Genomic DNA, 21,619 nt, shown 5'->3' with positions numbered 1-21,619 from the left:
CACAGCCCGCGACCCTGCCACTGTGCCTGTTTATTTATTACTCAGCAGTTTAAATCACCATCTCTCCTGCTCTCAGCACAGTTATTACACTGTGAAGAAAATCGCCATTGGAATTAAGTTTTCAACATATATGTACCACCCCAGCAAACATTAGTTGGATGATGTCATGTCCCTGTTCAAAAATGGTCCCAGTTGGACGCCAAAAATTGCAACGTGATCATGAGGCGGATGGCCAGATGGTGATCAGAGTTGGGAGGTTTATTTTTAAAACATATTACTGAATACATGCCCCTAAAATATAATTTGTAACATATTCCATTAGATTATTTAATTTAAGTAATTTGTTCTAAATATTTTGTATTACTTTTGGAAAACTTAAAAAATATCAGAAACAAACAAGAAACAAGAAAACAAGAAAAACACAACAGTGTCCAGGCTGTGCATCTCCTCTGTCTTGTAGCAGGTGCACTGCACACACTTAATTAAAATTCGTATGTGGGAATGCGTGCCTCATATGAATTTTACACTGGTAAAATACGTAACTTACTGACTGTATTAATTCCCAGTCCTGATGCTGACATTGTTTTCACATCCTATAATGGTCCTTCCAGACCCTCTTTTGTAATCGAGGAATTATTGGCATTTTTGACATTTTATTTGTAAAATGGTGGTGATCACATGTTCAAACTTTGACATCCACTCCATGTCCAGAGACAAGTACTTGATTTTCTTTTTTTTTTCTATTGTAACAAAAATACATGCAGTATGCCTATATTCTATTTCTATATATTTACATGTAAATTGTATTCGTATGTGATCGTCATCTCTGCGTAAGAGACAAAAGTCTTTATCCAAGCTGTCTTTGGTAGCACATGAGAGAAGTTTGCCGTCAGGGCTTCTATCTGTTATATAGTCAGGTGACTAAGTATAAAGAGTGACATTTTCCACGTAGATTGTAATTTGTGGCGGATAAATGAGTGAAGCACAGGACTGTTGAGACGGGTTTGTGTCCCATGTGAGTCGGTGGTGGCCTGTTATTTGCTTCTATTACCGTCATATTTCAGCATTGAGAGGACACCCAGGTAGCATTATTAATTTTTTTTTCAGTTTTTCCTGGGATATCATGAACATGATTACACTGTGTCTGTTAAATATCAATCATTATTCATGTTGGTAGGCAGATTTTGTAACTATTTAATCAGCCAAGCTAGCTGTTTGCCTCTGTTTCTGGTGTTTGTGCTGTGGTACTGATACCTGGCTGAGACGATATAACCAATAAGAAAGTGACATCAATCTTCCCCTCTAACTCTCCTTTAGAAAGCGAGTACAATAAAAATATGTCCCAAAATTATGAACTCTGTTTTAAGTAGTCGGCTCTCTCCAAAAAATAAACTGTCACTCATCTCAAATGGTATGTAATCAAACAGATATCTGTTTTTCTCATTTTTTCCAAGTTTTGAGATATCTTTTTTTTTTTTTAATTCTGCACTGACCTGGTTTCAATAGAGATTAATTTTTGTTTTTGCTGCTTACAACAAAGAAATTTTACTCTTAAAAAATCAGCAGCCAGAAATATCCAGGGTAATAGGAATACATTTTTTTTAAATTAATCAGACCCCTGAAAATAGTTTTTAGTAAAACAAAGTTCCAAAGGCAGATGATAAATTCAGTCATAATTTATATTTTTTGGGGTGGTTTACGTTTAGTCTGCCCTGTTATATATATGTACAATATCCTATCCTATACTTCATGAAACCTAATATTTCAGTGAGTGCACATACAGATAATCTCATGGAGACACGGGGTCTTATTCTCAAGCGAGACCTATTTCAGTTGTCTACGTATTTCTGCAGACGCTCCTCAAGACCAACTTTTGCATGTTTAGTCGTTAATATTCTGTATATAACCTTGCATTCTGTTGTCATTTCATGTGGAGTTTCTTAGTTGACACTGAAATAGAAACTTGACTTTGCCATATCTATAGATGAAGGGAGCAGTACATTAATGGGTCACAGTTTCCTATAGTGTAAAGACACTCTTTACATTTCTCTTAACAATATTACATTCATTTGACAAATGCTCATTCCACCACAGTACAGTCAGAACAGACAATATGGTAATGATGTTTAATACTGTATGTGGTCATACAGTCAAACCCTGACCCCAAAGCATCAAAAAGAAGTCCTGGAAATGCATTTTCTTTTCATTGACAATATGGTGTAGTTTACTAGAAATGGGAAGGAAATCTAAGCTGTGTCCCAGTTCGGGGTCTTTGTCCTCTGAAGTCTACATTCTCAGACCGAAAGCTTCGTAATTGGCCCATGAGGCTTTTTGCTTTTGAAAGGCTTCTCCCAGTGTGTCTTAGAAGTGCCGCGTTTCTTGTATAGATTTGGAGGACACAAGCAGTGTGCCCTTTGCAGCCCTCCATTTTTACATTATCTGTTTTCTGCTGGTCGTCGTTTACAAGCAACTGCTTGGTTAAGATTTGCTACGTCTTTGTTGCTTTGTGTCCATTTTTGCACATATTCTTTTTAAGTGTATTTTCATTCAAAAAATAGAAAATTGCCTGCACAATTTTGCCATCACATTACATTTGCTGGCCAAAATTTTCTCCCTGCTTTGATATGCAAACATGATTTTTTTTTCCTCTAAAAGCTGTGGATGCGCACATTAGGGGTCTGTTAGATTCTCGCAGTTGCCATGAGAAGGAAAGCGGCTTTGTAAAAATGCTGGTTATGAAAGGATTAGGAATGAAAGAAAGCCTTTAAAATGGTGATAAGGCTCATTGTTTATATTTTGTACAGAGACGCACCAAAACAGATATGTCATTTTTAGTGTTTTTCAGGCTACACAATTAGTTACAAATGGACTGCCTGCCAATAGATTATTCTCCGTCATTAAATATGCTGTAATTCAGGGATACAATAGCTACCACTAAATGCTTCATAAAATAAACGCTCACTGTGAAGTGGAGTTAATGCCTTTGATGATTATTTCATGAGTCAAATCAGTATAACGGTGTTTCTGCTCGTTCAGTGATTTCAGGCCTCTCAGAGCCCTGAGGAGGCTTCCATCAGTGGAAGAGGCGAAGCTGGAGAACTCTTGTTCCCGCTTTACTCCTTGTTCAATGCAAATGATTCTTCTCCAGCTGACAAGTATCAGTGGCTCTGTCTCCTGCTGCACAGTGATGAGACAAGCTGTCAGGTCGCTGTCCAGCTGTAGCCACACAGCGATATATTCATTTAATTTCAGAGTGATGATACGCTGTACAAAGACTGTCCGGACATGTACACATGCGCATATAAGTGAGCAAGTGGCCCCTCCTCAATGCGTGCAAATGCAATTTAATGTTGTAGAAAAACACATCCCTGTGATGCTTGTTAATTTACTGTGTGATAATTGTTTTGGTTTTAACAGAGCCTGCTGTGTGGGGGGCTGATGGGCCGTCATTAGCTCTGTGGAAAGTTTTGAACTCAGTTTTCTGAACCCTACAAGGCGCCCCTTCCTCTCATTTCCTTTGTCTTTTCTTGTTTACAACATTTAATTTGTTCATCTTCATTCTTGTTATGTAGAAAACGTGGCACTATGACTAATACCTTTATTAACAGAAACATAAAAGCCTTTATTAATATATCACATCTTTTCACAAAACTGGACTGTCTATGTAGTAGACAGTTATTTGAAATTGTTCCTAAATGACCAGAGAAAATGGAGAAAAAGGACTGTGGATTTGCTTTTTCATGCAAGGTAGAAAACCTACAACTACCAGAATGCACTGTGCCACACTGGATCAGATCTTTTTGTATAATAAATTATAAAGTGGATTATTGCTACATTTGACCTCATATTTGTTCACTATAATGTTGTAGCAAGGTTCAGATTATCATTGCGTTGGTGGGTTGCCTGGTACAAGTGTTACAGCTAAATGGTGCCCTAAAATATGTTTCTGATGACATTTTATGTGAGAAATGGGCAATACAGTAACAGACTCTTGGTTATATTTAATCAGACCTGCGTAGTTTTACCATTTGATTAGAATTTGAGAGAGAGACCGAGAGAGGGGCAGGTCTCTCTCTTGATCCACTTCAGTGCTCTAAATGTCTGTAGTGGCGGCCATACGGAAATGCGAACGTACGAGCAACGGATGAGAGATGAACAGAGGATCTGGGGCTGTATTCACAGAGCTTCCTAGTAGTAGTGACAAAAATGCTTAAATTTTTAGAATGTTTTTTTTTTTTAAATTTAGCCTTTATTTAACCAGGTTGGTCCAGTTGAGATACAATGACCTGTCTTCAAGGGAAGCCTGGCCAAGACAGCATTATGATGTTTTCTAAGAATTTACCCTTAGTTAAGACAAGGTCCTGTTAAAGATAAGTTTTTCACAAAACATCTTAGCCCTTAAGAAAGCTCCTCAACAGCTCCTAAACTGTTCTTATTCCTACGGGGGTAGAGATGAGGACTTTGAAGTGGCCTAAAAGTTCTTTAGGCGGAGGAGAAAATGGCAGAAACACAAAGAAGTAGGAGAAATACTTTCCAAACATAAAATGACAGTAAGTAAATGAAATGCTACGGATTGGATGATGCAGGAATAATGTGGTCGAATCCATTAGAGATGTGCTCACATCTACCAACCAACACAATAACACTACAACTTCAGAAAAGAAAGTGATCGCAACACTAAAATATTTGCAACTGAAAAAAACTGTAAAAACAAATTGAGACTGTCCTTATTTGTCCTTATTTTCCTTCCTTTTCCTTCCTTCCTGTTTATAGAATGGGTTTAATATCTCTGATAACACTGTAGGATTCATGATATATCAGTATGTTTATTCTTTATTTAGTTTTTATACTGGTGAGAGCTTTGAGGTTAAGTGAATGTTGATGAAATTGTCAAGATTTATTGTCACCATTATTTTAAGTCATTTTGTATCTCTCTCATCTTTGTAATGCTATTTCCTGACCGGTGACGCAAATGCTCTGCGTAAGTTCTCTGATTTGATGAATTAGGCAGCTTCTATACAATATATGGAAGTGCTGTGATGCTGCCCACATGCCTCTTGAAAGTCAGACAAACAAAAGCATTGCAATTAAATACATATTTTAACAGTAAGCAAGACATGAGTGGGAGTTATTCTCATTGTTTGAAGATTGCACCTTCCACTTAAATGCTCTGTTATTCAGGGTTTTGTATTTTTTTATTTATGGAAAGAAATCAACAAACATTCAGGTATTTTGGTAACATTCAGTTACTCAGCAACATAAGGTGCATTATTGTGCACAAAAATATCATTCCGAGGCTAGATATGATGTTTTCATATGTAATATTATTTTACAGGTAGAGCATGTAAATACATATCTACCAATTGTTTAAGGGATCAACATTTGGTGAACATGCTGAATGTGTTTCACATGTAATATACCAACATGCAGCATCTTTGTGTGAGAAATTAAAAGTGCAGAAGATACAAAATTCGTATTGGTAATCATACAACTTTATATAAAAAACATTGTCAAAAAGGAGGAACAGTCATTGCTGAGATCTGGCTTTCATACAACATTTAAACAAAGCCTCACATTAGAAATTAGATAGCTTAGTTTATCAAATTTAAGTTTTATATGTTAACTTGATGCACTAAATACATGACGTACATTAAGTATGTTATATACATCACTGACTATTGTTCCAACAGTCCCAAATTCTAAACCTGTCTTATTAAAAAAATTGCCCATTCAAAAACCTATTTCTCCAATAACCAGTTATCCCAAAAACCAACTTCTCTTAAGTTTCCTCGAAAATGCATACTCTCTGCAGTTTGAAAACCATATTTCTAGGAAAAATGTTACAACTGTGTTCTTTCTATTATGTGTCTTTTATATTTATTTATTTATTTTTTTTGTTGTTGTTGCATTTTTGCCTTTAATTGATAGGACAGCACAAGTGTATGAGGGGGAGAGAGAGAGAGGGTGACATGCAGCAAAGGGCCAAGGCCGGAATCGAACCCACGGCCGCTGCGGCGAGGACACAGCCTCTGTACATGTGGCAACCGCTCTATCCACTGAGACACCAGGCACGCCGTTGCTATTGTGTTTCTGTAAACCACGAATGTGTAATATTTGGTTAAGACACCCACATTAGGTGACTTAAACGTTGCTGGAAAAGCAGTGATGGATCTGTGAAAAACTTCTGTGTGTGGCGGCTCAAATGCTGCTGGGAAATTTTTGGAGAAACAGGACTTTTGTAGACATGGGCTTTTGGTTTGGTGGGACATTTTTGCAGCAATTGGGGCCCCAGAATTTTGGGCTGTTGGAACAAGTTAAGTACGCTATGTATGTAACCTTAGATAAATTTGGTCGATGTTTACAGCCTCATGGGTAAAAGTTCTGTGTCATCCATCCATCCATCCATCCATCCATCCATCCATCCATCCATCCACGCCTCCTCCTATGCTGACTTTGTCGCTCGTCATACTATGCCACCTGACTTCTTACTTTGCTTCCTTCATAACTTACTACGGCTACAAGAGGTCGCTGCCAAACAGTAATATAAATAAATCTCACAATAAGCTGCTTTCACAAACACTGAGGGTTGATCTGTTTTCAGTTTTTTGTAGCAATTCATCGCTGCATTCACAAATCTCAGCAATTACTTTGGTGAATACAGTGTTATCATAACTAATAGAAACGTCCTTCCCTTATGTCTAATAAAGAGAGGCAGCAGTACTAGTGCCAGTGCTTACATTAGCTTACACAGCCATCAATTCTAATGTGTACCTGGTCAGTGTGATATCTTTATTTCATCATAATGTGTTTGTTGTTTTGTTTGTGTTGGGTCATTATGAAGTTCATCTCAGTTTCATTCATTTTCCAAACAGAGATCTGCTTCCTCACAGCCTCGATTGATATTCTCTGGAGTGGGTCCGCTCTCCCTTTCCATAAATATGCATGAGAGCTGTTGAGCTTTGGTGTTGAATGGGCTTGATCCCTGTGTGTATGTGTGAGAGTTTGTGTGCTTTGTGTCTAAATGTATTGGAATAGGCTTGATTCTGGCTAAGTTTGGATGATGTACAGGAGAGCGGTGTCATATGCGGCATATATTGTGTGCGTGAATGTGTGTAAGGGACCGGGGTGCCAGTGTCGGGGTCATTTTCAGCCGCAGGGAAACTGAAATGTCATGACTGGCTGCCTGCGGCTCTCGGGCTGCTCCGTCTCTGGCTGGCTGGCTCTTAATTTAGCGTGGCTGATGAGGGTGGAGAGTACGTGGTGCTGAGGCGAGCTGCAGGTCGGACGCCTGCAGTCACACCACAGAATGAGGATAGGTTTGGGCTCAGACTGTGACCAAAATATCTGTCTATCTTTTTTCTGTTTGGTCAGACAGGCTGACAGTCATCTTTTTACACAAAGCTTAGACTGAGCAATCACATTGGGAGGTGTTTGTTAAAGCATTAACTCACTGTCCTTCATGTGTACACACTGTTATTGTTTGACAGCTGGGTAATGAAATTACCGCGTGTGTTTTCAGGGGTCAGGATGATAGTGGCCTTGATAAATATCGTATCAGCAATCATTGTGCCAATATGACTGTGGTTTCTCCGAGACCACAGCTACAAAGAGATTGCCTGCAACACTGAATGACCTTTAATTTTAATAGTTTAATTGCTCATTTTTTGTATAAATATATTTTTCTACACAAGCGTGAGGTAGGGTATTTCTGCTATAGCATTTCCAAAACTTGAAAATGAAAATTTGTATCTACATTCATGATCCCTGGGGGAATATTCTCTGTGTTTTGTCCAGTTAGGTTAAAATTAGCCCTTGATCGACACTGACCGATGACAAGGTGTCTTGAAAACAAATAGTTAGAATCCAGGGTTATAAAATTCTTGGAGAAGTAACGAAATTAGAAAAAATCTGTCCAAGCCTGTTAATGGTTTGGATGTTTTGGAAGAGTTTTGAATATACATTGGCTCTTTCTAAAATATGTTCATAGAAATCCAGAAGAATGTCAGATGCTATGTGAATTTTTTTTCTCGTATTACTGTTTTAAATTCTAGTGCTGTGCTGTGTGAGTGTTACAATGTTAGTAGTATCACGCCATATACATAGACCAGACCTGCAAGTATCCACTTGTATGGGTTTGAGCTATTATGCAGCTCTTTGATGGCGAGAATGTCTAATAAGTGAGTAAAGTTAACAGTTTGCTCATTAGCAAAGACCTTTGAACTGTGTGTAAAATTATGTATGGCTGTATTGCTGTATATTCCCATTTTACTACTGTGTGAATAAAGTCATGGAAATGGCATAAAATATTAAGGAAAACTTATAGAGGAGTTTTGAAACTCGTTGCTGTGGGAACCCTTAAAAACAGGATGACTTTTGTGATTCCCTGATCTCTCCTCTATAGCACAAGTGTGGGGCCAAGAGTTTGTCTTCTACCCAAGAAAGGTCAACATCTAACTGGCGGATTCACATTTTATTTACCAATCATGTCCCTCAGAGGATGAAAAATCTTTTTTTTAATGCAATTGTAGTAACAAATGGAAGAGATGTTATGTGCCAACATGTTTTCAAGCGCTGCAAAGAACCAACAGGAAATAAAAAAAAAAACAAAAACCAAAAAGCATTATCTAGCAGCATGCTTTTAGCCCAAGGGCCATATTCACCATCATTTTGAAATTACTGTCATAGTTCCTAACTTAATTCAGATTTTTCTAGCTAGGAGTCCTAACTTAGGAGTGATTGAGGAAAATTCTCAGAGTTGAGCAAGGAGAGGACAGAAACTTTAATCTTTGTGAGGAGGTGTGGTTGACCCTTTGCTATGTATGATCATTCTTTTAAAAGGTGTGATTAGTTGTCACAGAAACTCTCTTTTGTAACCTGCATGATGTGGACACCCAGTGGAAATGAAATGAACTGTGTCACAGTGACAAACACAGACTGAAGGACCTCTATTTGTGTGATCACTCTACTGCACTGCTGCATGTCTCCAGTTGCCAAATATCTTAGTGTTGTGCTCACTTTATTTTTGGCATTGTATTGTTATTTCATTAATTCACTGTTATCCAGCGTATTTCTCCTACATCTTTGTCTTTTCACCATTTTATCCTCAGCTTAAGAAACTCGTAAGCCTCTTAAAAGTCCTCCTTCCTACTTCAATCAGGTTTTTCACCTTTCGAGAGCTCTTAAGGACTAGAAAGCTTTTTAATAACTTTTATCTTTATTAGGATCTAGTCAGAACATAAAATTCTTTAGAATAGGAGCTAACTCTTTGTATTATCCAGGTTTGTGGATATGGCCCTAGGTCAATACTTTGAGCTCTTAGTCACATTCCTCCAACCAGTTTTGAGCACTTTTTATAGTGTTACATTGTCCCGCTGGGAGAGGCCACTGCCATCAGGGAGTGCAGATGGGGGGGTGTACTTGGTCTGCAACAGTGTTTGGGTGGAGTGAGTCAAGTGGCATTCACATGTATGCCACAACCAAATGTTTCCCAGCAAACCATTGTGTTGTAACAAGATGATCAATGGTATCCACTTTACCTCCCAGTGGTTTTAATGTGTTGGCCGATCAGTGAATGTATAAAATGTAAATCATTTTTTTATTTTCATCTCTTAAAAATAATTCAATAACCTTCTTTATATCAGACATTGTACACATAATGCTGTAACCTGGAGTGTTTTATATGAGTGAGGTTTTTCTTTACCCTGAACCTTTTTCTGGGACAGCGGCCGTCTCTGACCTCCTCTCTTCCTCTACAGTTACTTTGAGCTGGAGAGCAGCGGGGTGAGAGAGGAGATCCGCTACCACTACCGCTTCAAAGGCAAGCCGCGCTCCGAGTCCTTCCCCTACCGCCTCGCTGACGGCCAGTGGCACAAGATCGCCCTCACCATCAGCGCCACCCACCTACTGCTACACGTCGATTGTAACAGGTAACACACACTCCACACGCTAGACACCTTGATATCCCTGTAACAAGTGGCAGTGGTGATGTTATTTTTACCATGCCCCCTTAAAGTGACACGTTTAATGAGCTGTCTGTGTTTATCAAGGTAAATATTTGTTCTCTACTGTCCCAGTGTGGATGACAGGCTGTTAACAGGGCTGACAATGAAACATCCAAGGACAAATTAACACACGCACACGCACACACACATGCACGCACACACACACACACACACACACACACACACAGATTACAATAAAGGCTGTGTCTTTATTTAGCCTTGAGGATGTGTGTACAGCTCACACTGTTCCATAATGAAGTTGAAGTTAACAATGACATAATCGCCTCATCGATTGGGCAGCAAAGGCCCTTTTCTAAAGGAGCACTCAGTCAGAGCTGATCTATAAACATGCACCTCAGCTGTATCAATCCTTCTCAATCCTCACACTCCCTCCTGAGAGCCAGGAAGACATCACTTGTCCTTTTTTTAACACAGTTGCTAGACATACACGCCGTGAACAAGCGGTGTAACTTTAAGTCGAGGTAATGCTCTGTTACCTCTCCTGGATGAAAAGCTATATGATTGCGTTGTAGTATTGATTCTTGCCAGACGCCTATTATTCCCACCAGGCTGGCGGTTTGTCGATTAATTATCGCTGCAGTCACTGGCTGTCTGTCAGACAAGTCTGTAGTGAAGATAAAAGACAGCATCAGCGAGTTATTAGGGAAGAAAGATCAAAACGTAATTGGGTAAAATTGGAATCAAAAGTTTTTGCTAGCTTACAGTGCTTTAGGTGAGAGCTGAGTTAATTAAGAGATGGTTAAGATTGAATGGGTTTAGCGCTGTTTGTCATCTGTTGGTGGCTGTGAGTGGCATGAAATTGAAGGTTGATACTAAGCTGTTTGAAGGGGAGCTGTCTTTAGGAATACCTCAATCCCAAAAGCATCATTTTTATATCAGTTACTTAGCCTGTGTTACTTTGAATTTGTGAAGAAAACTGTTTTTCTGGCATGCGTCTACAGTGAAAAAAAATCCAAATATGAGAACATTCTTGATGAATTGGAAGTAAACAGGGGCCGCATTTAACAACAGCAAAATTCATCAAAACATCTGTTTTCAAAGTCTCACATAGCTCATGCAGTATGATCCAAGTCTCATTTATCTAGCTGTTTACTCACTCCATCCAAAACATGCATTTTTATGACAACCTAAAGGCCCTGACGCAACAAGCCGACAGCTAGCCGTCAGTGAATGTCTGTCTACCTAGGTGCTGCCTTGTGTCACAAACTGTTGGCCAACGTTGGCGTTATTCAGCTTTTTTTCTGCCTGTTTAGCATGTTGAACTGGCTATGGTGGAGCCTGTCTACGAATGAAATGACTCTGATTGGCTCAGTGCACAAAAATAGAAACAGAAGTGAGGAAAGTAAACCTAGGGCTAAAGTCAAGAGGGAGTGAGATTGAAACAAACTTGTAAAAGTATTTTTGGAGTTTGTTGCCCAATTTCGTGATAAATCTGGAATATTTGATTAACCTTGTCCCACTAAACTTGTGTAACCCAGTTGCTGTATATTCTCGCAATGGTAACAAGTGTGCAAAATGAGTTTTCAACGACATCCAAGGGCATAAAAAAAGCATCTGTGCTATAGAGCCAATCTGCCATGCCCAAACCCAATTGCACCAACAAACTGAGATAATTTGTGGTTTGATCATGTGTGCAAAGTTTTGTGAGTATTAATGTATCCTACGGTCCGCAGGCAGTCCTCACTAGATGTAGAAGTTTGCAATTTTCAGTAGTTCTGGTGTCTGTGCCAATTTTCATGAGTTTCTGAGCATCCTAAGTCCTTCAAAATGCAATTGTGCAACATAAACAATAGATTCCTTGTACTTTCAGTGCCAGGGACTCTTGGTCCTTGGCACTTTTGCAGGGCCCTAATAAAGAATAAGAAACAAGCAACTGCTAAAAAATTTAAAGCATGACTCACCAGTTTGCCTTGATGTAGGAGGACAAAAAGCATGAATGTTCTCCAAAACTTTAAGAACGACATCCACAAAGAACATGATCTCTAAATCTTTCCCATACAAAACACAGCTGCAACCTGTGGGTGTTATATCACACCTGTTGGTGCTCGAGTACAGGAGGTGGGGGATAGGCAGAGGAAAATATGAATCCCTGTACACCTACAACTACACAACGTCATCTATTTGCTGGATGCACCTTATTTTTGTGTAATAGGTGGGTGACAGTTAAAAGCTGAAATCAACAGAGCTACACATTGTGTAATTGTTAATGTAGCACACATAAAGAATCAAAAACATTGTCAGCATATATTACCCTCCACTTGCACCACAAGATCATTTTCTCTAATCCTTATAATATTTTCTGTAGTGGTAGATAGTGCTTTGGATCAGTGGAGACAGGAGTTTCAGTGTGTGTTTTTTTATGGCAGGAAGGTTTGGAAAGAGCTTTCTCATCACCACCATGCACTGAAGTTTAGATGCAGTCTTTAACCCACCGTAGCACTTCAAAGGCATGTCACATTTGAAAAATGTTGCTGAAATTGACATCAAGCAACAGTTTCTGTAACCAGTTCATTTGCCAATGCAAGCAGTCTGTTTGGTTTTCATCACAGGTGGGAAGAATACAAAAACATTGTACTAAAGTAAAAGTACTGTTACTTGAAAGAAATTTTACTTAAGTAAAGTAAAGTAAAAGTAAAAGTATTTGTAAAATGTACTAAATTAAAAGTTAAAATTAGATCAGTTAAAATCAATAACAATTATAAATATAGGTTATATGGATTTTTTTCTTTTTTCCCTAGAATTTTTCCCTTGGTTTTTAAAGATTTTTTTTTATGAATCTACTAATTTCTTGCAATTTGTGGAACATTTCCAAGTTGCTCATTGCCTTTTTCCCTATGTTTTGAAAGAAACTGCATCAATTTGCTCAGGGTTCAAAGGTTTCAGTACTTGTGAAAAGCATCTGAAAGCAGCAAAAGAAACTTTTCAAACGATTAAATTATAGCAAAAAATCTCAGCATCTTAACGGTTTATCTACAACGTTTACTCAGTTTGGTGCTGCTTTCATAGTATATGGCTTTTCACTACAAGGGCAATGGCCTCGGCAACATTGGCTTTAAATCCTTTAACAGCACTGGTGCCAGTTATTTACAGATACAAAAGATACAAAGAATACAGTCTTTCAAATTTTCTAGTTTGTATTGCCTTAAGGGCTGAAATAAAACCCATTCAACTAAAATATATCTACTTTTGATACTGACTTTATTTAGTAAAGTATATGAATGTTTTTCATCCTTAATTCTCCAGCGATAGAGCTTGTAATTCAATGCTTTTGTATTGCTGATAAACATTGCAGTGAGCAGAGTATGTCTAGAATTACCAATCAGACTTTCCCAGAGGGCACTAATGAGGATAGTTTATATGAGGTCTGGATTTAAATGAGTAACCAAGAGAGGCTATTTTCAGATTTTTTTTTTTTTATTTGCATAGAGATTGTGCAAAGTTTAAGTGTGAGTGTTCTTCACTTTTCTTTCAAGGTTGTTGCAGCGAACTAACACTTATTGAGTCAACAAATTAAAAATTCCAATTGAAATCCCCCCCACAGATGTTCAGTCACACTGCTTTGTTCAATGAAGAAACATAAAAAAGAAGGAATGCAAAATAATTTCTCTACTAACCTCATCATCTCACCCCTCTTAAGTGTTGGAAATTATTTCTCCATTCAAAGCAACTGGCATGTCCATTAGCTTTTAAATTTAGAGATATTTGATTTGTGCACTAAAGAGCACTTTATTGATAACAAGGCTCATTAAATGGTTTTAAGTATCCATAAATTTGAAAGGGCGCAGTGTATCCTCACATCTTCGAATTTAGAGTTTCCCTGTCCTTGGCAGCACTTGATTTTTGACGTCTCACACAAACTTTGATGTACACAAATTGATGTGATTAGGAGGCTAAAGGTCATTCTACAAAATCAATTATCAAGTCAAAACTAGTTTATTTGTAAAGCACATTTCACGCACAAAGGTAAACCAAAGCGTTCCACATAATGCAATAAAATCATAAAATGAATGAAAAAAAGCATGACATATGATAGTAAAAGAATAGAAGACCTTTAGAAGGAAAATTTAAAAGTTAAAGAGAGATACATTAATACAAAACAGAGGGAAGGTCAGGATGAGTATTACAGATCAGCATGTGAATCAACGGTTCACATGATATCTTACAAATCTAATGTACCTGCTTTCCTTATGCAGACTTTTGTTCTTTATTTAGTTCTTCACTACCATCAGCACATTTGTCACATGATTGCAGCCTCTCCACTTACTTTATATAAAAATTTGTGGCTCATGATTACATGAGATATGTAAGAATTGTATTGCATTACTTTTCATAGGTACTGTACATGTACGAACAGTGTGTGCAAAACATAGGGACCTTTGTGTTTCTTATATCAGATGATAACTGGCAGCGTTTCACCCTGACGCTGTCCAGCAATGTATTATGCAGACACGACAGGTTCCATGCGGCTACATTCTCAACTGATACCAACAGTCTGCATATCATGCTGCCGCAGCAGGTGCTGTCTTGCCATCCTGCACCAAATAATAACACCACAAATGGTTCTGTCCAGCTGTGTCTCAGCTGACGACGTCCATGTGGACTCAAAAGGTGGCTTATGGCGTCGGGATCATACACCAAAAGGTCTGCAAAAGTATTGGTATTTTGAAAATTCTGAATGAGAACAGGCTGTAAAGATTCAGTCAAAAGCAGTGCAAAGCATATGTTTTTTACTTCAATTTAATGTTGTTGCAAGTACGATATCCTCTGAAATTTTGTCCATCTCCGTGTAGCACATTATCTCAATGCTGCTTCTTCATGTCAGGTAGCAGCACAAGAGCATTCATAGAATAAAAGACCTTCAGAGATGGATTATGTATTGAAGCCATTAAGAGATGTATATAAAAACAGTGATTCCTTAAACCTTATTCTGTGTCACTCTGGAAGCCAACAAGCCACTTAAGTTTTTGTACTGAATAAACAAACAGGATATAATGTGTTAATTAGTGAGCTTAAGAGGGGCTTGTAGGCAGAGTTTGTAACTTTCAGATAGAGCCAAGCCAGCTGACTCTGTGAATAGGGGCAACTTCTTACTAACAAGTTTGGCTGTAACAAGTCCATAATTGTTGAAATGTAAGGGCTGTCTGTCTGCTGGCTTGTTCCTTTTCCAAAAATGTAATTTAACAAATCAACAGCAACAGCATCTTGCAGAAGGGAAAAATGCACATCTCAGAAGTTGGTAAGATGGAAAATTATGTAGGAAACTGCTGGTTTAAGTATAGCTGATGTGTCTTGGATTGTAGGCTAATTTAGATCAATTTTGTTTGCAGTTAGAACGTAGTGTGATAGAAGAAAAATATATTGGAATCAGAAAATGTCAAGTGAGTGGGTCAAAAGATCCTCTTTCCAAAAAAACCTACAAAGCAAAACAACAAAGCAGACTACAGTGAAACAGCTATGATTCAGATTTGGTCAAATTGGGAAAACGTTGCTAATTGACACTTACAGAGGATTATTTTTGTTTTTCACCATTGGAAAAACTTTTTCCAACACACTCCTGTCTCCTGGCGACATGCTTCCCCTCTTTGGAGGTTATCAAAGAGCATTCTGTGGAAATTAATACAACAGTTGCCAGTGTCACTTTTAATTCTTGTGCTTTGGCTCCTAATAGCTTCAAGATAAGCATTCCAGACACGCTAATGAATTCAGACGCTAACTGGTGAAATGTCTTCGACCCCCATTGCTCATCATCCTCGTCATTATTTAATGAATTGAATGTTCCATTTGTCCTCCATCTATATTTTACACATTGCACCCGTCGGGAAAATAGAATCGCTCATCAGTGCTCAATTCTTTTCACACCGTTGTCCATCTGTAAAGTCTGATGAATCTTTGTGTGTTTTGTCTTTCTGTTTTCTACTGTGGAGATGACGTCATGTAAATTTGAATCAATTCTATTGAGAAAGAGGACAAAACAGCTGAATGAACAGTGTTTTGTTTTTACTTCTACTATATATTAAAAGCAATGCAATTACTTATTCAACGCGCTCATTGGAATAATCATTATTTGTATTTAGATATATTGTTGCTGTCATAGTAATGGAGCATTTAAGATGTTTGTTTTTGCCAAAAGCAAGACACAGCAACATTATCCTTTATGTAACTGACATAATCTGTTTGGATATCCCTGCCACACCTGCCTGTGTCTTGTCATGCTCTTTGTTATTGGCTGGCTTCCTGCAGGACAGCAGCCTCAGACTGTACCATCCATGCCACTGTGTCTTAGTGAAGGACTTTTATCTTTTGGAAGGATTTGGACTTAATCTCAAGGTGGATTGGAAATCTCAGAGTTTGTGGAAGTTTTCTGGCGTTTGTGTCCTTGTCTGTTTTGTCTGAAATCTATCTAAAGAAAACATTAGAAGACAAGAGGTATGGAAGGGAGCAAAGAGAGGCCGTCGCCTTCAGCTGGAAGTCCGTTAATTAACTTGGTAACTTTGTAAAGAGAAAAAAGCACTCTGTAAATCAGTGATGAAAAATACTCTGTCTCCCTCGACATATAGGTTAACATTTATACTAAGGCACAAAAATGAAGATTATAAATAGCATGAATGTTATCACCAGTCAGGTCCCGATGTGTTCCAAAAAGCCTGATGGGTGAGCCCACGTTTTTTCAAAATTGTGCACTGATTTGTAAAAACGTACAATACAACATATGTTATAGACATTATCTATTCATTGATTGATTGATATGATCTCCAGTTTTAGCACTAGACAGCAGCTATCTCACCTCGTGAAGGAGAGGGCACAGCCGAACTGCGTACTTTCTCTGGTGGGGAAATACAGGGTGGTAAGTTGGTGATCCACCAAGCTGGTTTGTTTTCTGCTGGAGATGAGCATGCCTTAAGCACCCACACAGCTAATGTGTTCCAGGCATTAAAAGCCGTCTTGTGCTTTTTCAGGGGGTCGGGCATGGTCAAGCTCAGGCTCAATATTTTATGTAATGATCTTGGACAGGCCATATTTGGGCTTTCACAGGGGTCTGTTCAGATTGGGTTGTAATTTTTTCGGCTCATTGAGAACTCTAGATAACTCTTATTATGCCAACTGTTGAGAGAGATTACAATGTGTCATACTCTGAAAAGCATGCCCAGTGGAGGGGAAAATAGGCGCTACAATATGCAATCAAGGGCTGAAACGCTAACAAAATGCCTGAGGCTATCTAAAAACATTAGATTTCAACATGTGAAGGGTTGCTTTAGCACCCAGAGTTCAGCTTGCTAGGGCAGTTTGTGTCGTCGATGTGCTCTGGCATACACCAATTACATTATTGCCCACTGTCTTTTTGCATTTTTTTAACAATACTGTCAAAAGATAGATGCTACCATTATAAACTGAAAGTGTTTGCTTTATCAAGCAGCAGCAGCAAAGAGACTGCACATTGTAGTAGTCAGATTTAACATTTTGTTGTTCCTAACATGTTGCTCACCTTGTGATTGCAGCGATTTTAGAGATGGGGTCAAAACATCTTACTATCTTGTTTATTAAGTCACGCAACACAAGTCTCCACTCTGTCCTTTTAACAACAAAATAAGTCCTCTGGTGCCTCCGCTCCGTCATGTACATGGTTTTGCACTTTGTGTGTGCTGCACTCCAAAGGTTAAAGTGGAGCTTTTGGAAATCTGAAGCTTACTCTTGAAGAACCCCCCTTGAAGTTTTGTTTATCAGAGTTCAGTTTGCTGAAACACAAAGTTGTGTATAAAAAGTTAACAGGAGCCTCAGATTTATACTTTAATATATACTCAAATTACAAGAATTGTAAGTTACTTTTAGTAAACGCAGTGTTTAAACTTGGCCCCTCATACGCTGCTACTGTGCTATTATGAGAATGTTACATTTGTTGTAATGGAAAAGCTGATACGATTCAGTGCTTGTCAGTGAAGTTGAATGCAAACTGTAGATTCACTCTTTTTCCTCTTGGCTTTATTTGCATCTTTTGGCGTTGCATCTGCGATTTTCGTAGCTTCCTCTTGGATGCATGCTGATACTACTTGGTTACTACAGTCCCAACCTCATCAGAGCTCTATTATTGGCTTGTGGCTGCACGCCCAGAGAATTTCAAACATAGCAAAATAATAGGAAAATAAGGGCAGAGTATTTGCAGATAAATAAACCACCTCACACTTCTAGTGGGTCACAAATGATGATTGAGAGGGATTTACTTTGCATGAGTATTGACATTGTTCTTTAGCAAAACCCTGCATATAGTATAATTTTAATTAATTATTAACATAATAAGTGAAACAAAATCTAGAATGAAATGTTTGCCTCAGAGCTGTCGACTTAATTAACAAAAGACTATTGAGACTCCACTCTCTAAGGACATGCTTTTGTAAATACATTCAAATAGCATCAGAAAAATCCACATTTGTAAATACATCAAGCCCATCAAGCACCAGTGCCTTATTTCCCTTAAACATTTTCTTACATTAAACTGAGTGTGTTTGTTAGCACAGGGCTTGGTTTCTTCCTGTTTTTCATGATGATGCTGCATGGTGCTTTATTAATGCTCCATGCAGCACTTAGACAAATGGGTTTCATGTGGTTCACCAATATGACTTGACAACCACAGACCTTAAACACTTACAGTTGACTTGATGCTTGACTCTGAATTTTCTCAGTTGAATTGAGACTCCACTCGACTTGGACCTGCCCTAAGAGAATTAAATCAGTTCTAGTTAGCCTTCCCAATGTTTGTACTTCAGGTATTGGTTAAGTGTACAAGGGTGGGTGGAGGGAGCACATGGGGCACACCCACCTCATTAAATAGAACATTTGTCTCCCCCAGTAAAAACATGAAAGTAGTAGAGGACAACTGTCTACTAAAGGGCTGCAAAAGCCCTCAAATTGATGTGTTAATGTTCAAAGTTTGAAAGGGTAATGCTCCATTTCATATGTAAGACAAGATAAAATACGATACCATGACATGATGCTATGCGATATGATGCGATACGATACGATACGACGCAGAACAATGCGGTACGAAACGATGCGATGCGATACGCACAATGCAATACAGTACAAAACGATACAACTTTATTGTCAGTTTACAATGAAATTCATTTTGTGTCCTCTGACAGCTCTGCTTCACTATGTGCCCCCCCCAATTCTGAAACGAAACCTCTGCCTTGGCCTCCACTTTGCTCACAGAGGCTGCCTGACCTCACTTTTTCAGCCTTGACACGACTATTGGTAATCTCCTAATTTGACAGAGACTCGCCTGCTGGTCTCCTGGACTCATCTTATCTAACAATATTCAGCCTCTGTCAGTAATTATCTTTCTTATGCTTGTTGATTAATGTGGTTTGCCTCACAGCTCATCAGTGCGGCTCTGCTCATTCACAGGCGTAACATCTCTATTTGCTGCCTCCTTAATAAATGATGCTTATCACTTACATGGTTGCACTTAATAAATGTCCGTCCACAAATTTATTTAATCATACGTCTTGCAAAGCTGGGCTCCCTGTTATCATTCCTTATTGAAGATAGCACTCTCTTGATTTTTTTTCCAACTCCATCCGTGAGCACCGTGTAGACGGTAGAGAAACCTTGAAAAGGTCGCCAGGCAAAGGACATGTTTTATGTATGAACATACACACTCCACACAGAATGGACTTTAAAATTAATTGATCCCTCTCCCTGTGAGGTGACAGTGGTATTAATTAACAAGTCAGGTTAGGACGGCACACTTAACTAAAAAGCTTAAGAAGAGCAGCCAACTACATGATCTAAGTAATTAATTAGGTATTTAATAAGTACTTTAGTGGCAACCTGAAAAAAAAAAAAATCCCCTCACCTGTAACAATGCTCATTCCACTGAAAAAAAAACCCTCACAAAATACCTGAGCCTCTGGTGAGTCCTTGTAGAGAGTTTTTTTTTTTTAAATCTTGAAATCAAACTTCACCAAGGTTGAACCCTATACAAATGCTCAGAACGGAAATACTTCTCAGAATCCACTGATCATAATGATGACTTTATGATTTCAGTTTGGCTGTTGAAAATGTTGTTGTGATTAGGCTCTAGATCAGGGGTCAGGTTACCTCAGTTCTTTTTGGTCCACTCTTCTAGAAATACCTCCTGGCTAAAAGTCAAAGTCACTGACTTTCAGAGCAAAAAACTGCTCTTCCGCCTTCCTGCTGCTCACCTGACCAGATGAAAAATGAATTTTCTGTTTGCTGCCATAGCATTTTAAGAGCATTTCAATGAACAACTCAGACATTTAGAAATAATGATATGTATGGAATCTGAAATGTTATTGCATTCAGATGTGTGTAGTGAGAAGATGGCTGCAGTGTGTTCCCTTAGAGAGAGTCGTTTTATTTTCAGTCCTCCGCCTCCTCCACCTTTCGTTTTGAAATGCATTTCATTGGAACATACTCAGTTACTGTAGGTCGTTTCTCTCCCACACACACATTTGTGTGATATTACCTGCAGTAGCACCTCTGTGGAGCCTAGACAAGGTCAGGCACTTACATAACTGTAGTATGTAATTGCAATCTACAAATTGTCCTAATTGAATTAGTGGCAAACACCCAGAACACACTCCCTCGTCACACACTCAGAGTCAGCTCTTTGTTTTGGACCTGAATAGCTAATCGCAGTAATGACATTGGCTCTGCCTGTCACTTATAACCACGTGGTCGTCCCTTACATGCAGAAGGTCATTTCTTGTGCAGTCTGGCTGGTGTTTCCCATAGGGCCTGTGCTGCCCTCAGCGCTGTTCAGTTCCTGCTTCAAGCCTCCTTTGCCTCTCTTGCGCTGCTTTTTTATTCGGCATCCAGTTTAGCCAGGGCTGTGCTGCATGTGTGATCTTCAGATGTGGTATGAAAGCCAACCTTCAAGCTGGGTTGAGTTGAAAGTAACTGGTTTCTCCTTGTTGACTCTGTCCTTTGGGGGTACAGCACAGAAATGGGCTCGAGACAAAAGCAACCCCCTCTCAAGATCTACTCAGCCGCCTTCTTGCTGTTGCTGCTCTCTGCCTGCCAGGTCTCTCTCCTGCTGTGGAGTGTGTACAGGAATTAGTTTTTCACCTACAAATCTAAAGCCCTGCTAGTACTCACAGTGCAAAAATGTGGCTACTCTTTCAAAATCAGTCAAAGTAAATGTGGCTTTATGTCAACATCTTGATTTTTGGCCATTTGGGGTTTTTAATTTTATTTCAGTGAACAAAGTCTTGGATTTCAGCATAAGAAACTCACCAAATTCAGACGATAAAAATTTGAAGCTTGTAGAGACATGATGACAAGCCAGCAGCGGACTCTTAATTTCTCTGAAATTAAAAATGGAAGGCTTACAGTATCAAGTTTTGATTTTCATGGTATCAGTTCCTCTTAAAATCCAACAGGTCTTAACCGACAACCCACTTGAGCTAGTTATTTATATTCCTTTCATCCCTCTGTGTCCATCAATCAAAAGAATCAAACATTTTTCATCAAATTCATTCAAGATGGGAATATTTTTGAGGGAAATCCATTGCTATCTGCCAACTTTGCTGGAGTACAAAGAAAACCCAAAAACAATACCCTTCCCTTCTTTCTAGAAG

General features: G+C 38.7%; 1 protein-coding gene across 3 annotated transcripts in view; it reads left to right on the top strand.

The window, feature by feature from the left end:
- Positions 1-21,619, top strand: part of LOC121946268 (protein kinase C-binding protein NELL1-like) — a 453,829-nt gene that overhangs the window by 150,449 nt on the left and 281,761 nt on the right. For all 3 annotated transcript variants that reach the window (XM_088069950.1, XM_042490773.2, XM_088070003.1), the window contains one exon: positions 9,756-9,926. In XM_088069950.1, the coding sequence (XP_087926076.1) occupies positions 9,756-9,926 (171 nt within the window). The remainder of the gene's footprint in view (positions 1-9,755; positions 9,927-21,619) is intronic.

This window comes from Plectropomus leopardus, chromosome 1, assembly GCF_026936395.1.
Source record: "Plectropomus leopardus strain MGB_pleo_1.0 chromosome 1, ASM2693639v1, whole genome shotgun sequence".
NCBI lineage: Eukaryota > Metazoa > Chordata > Actinopteri > Perciformes > Serranidae > Plectropomus > Plectropomus leopardus.
This window is presented reverse-complemented; position numbering and strand designations above follow the sequence as displayed.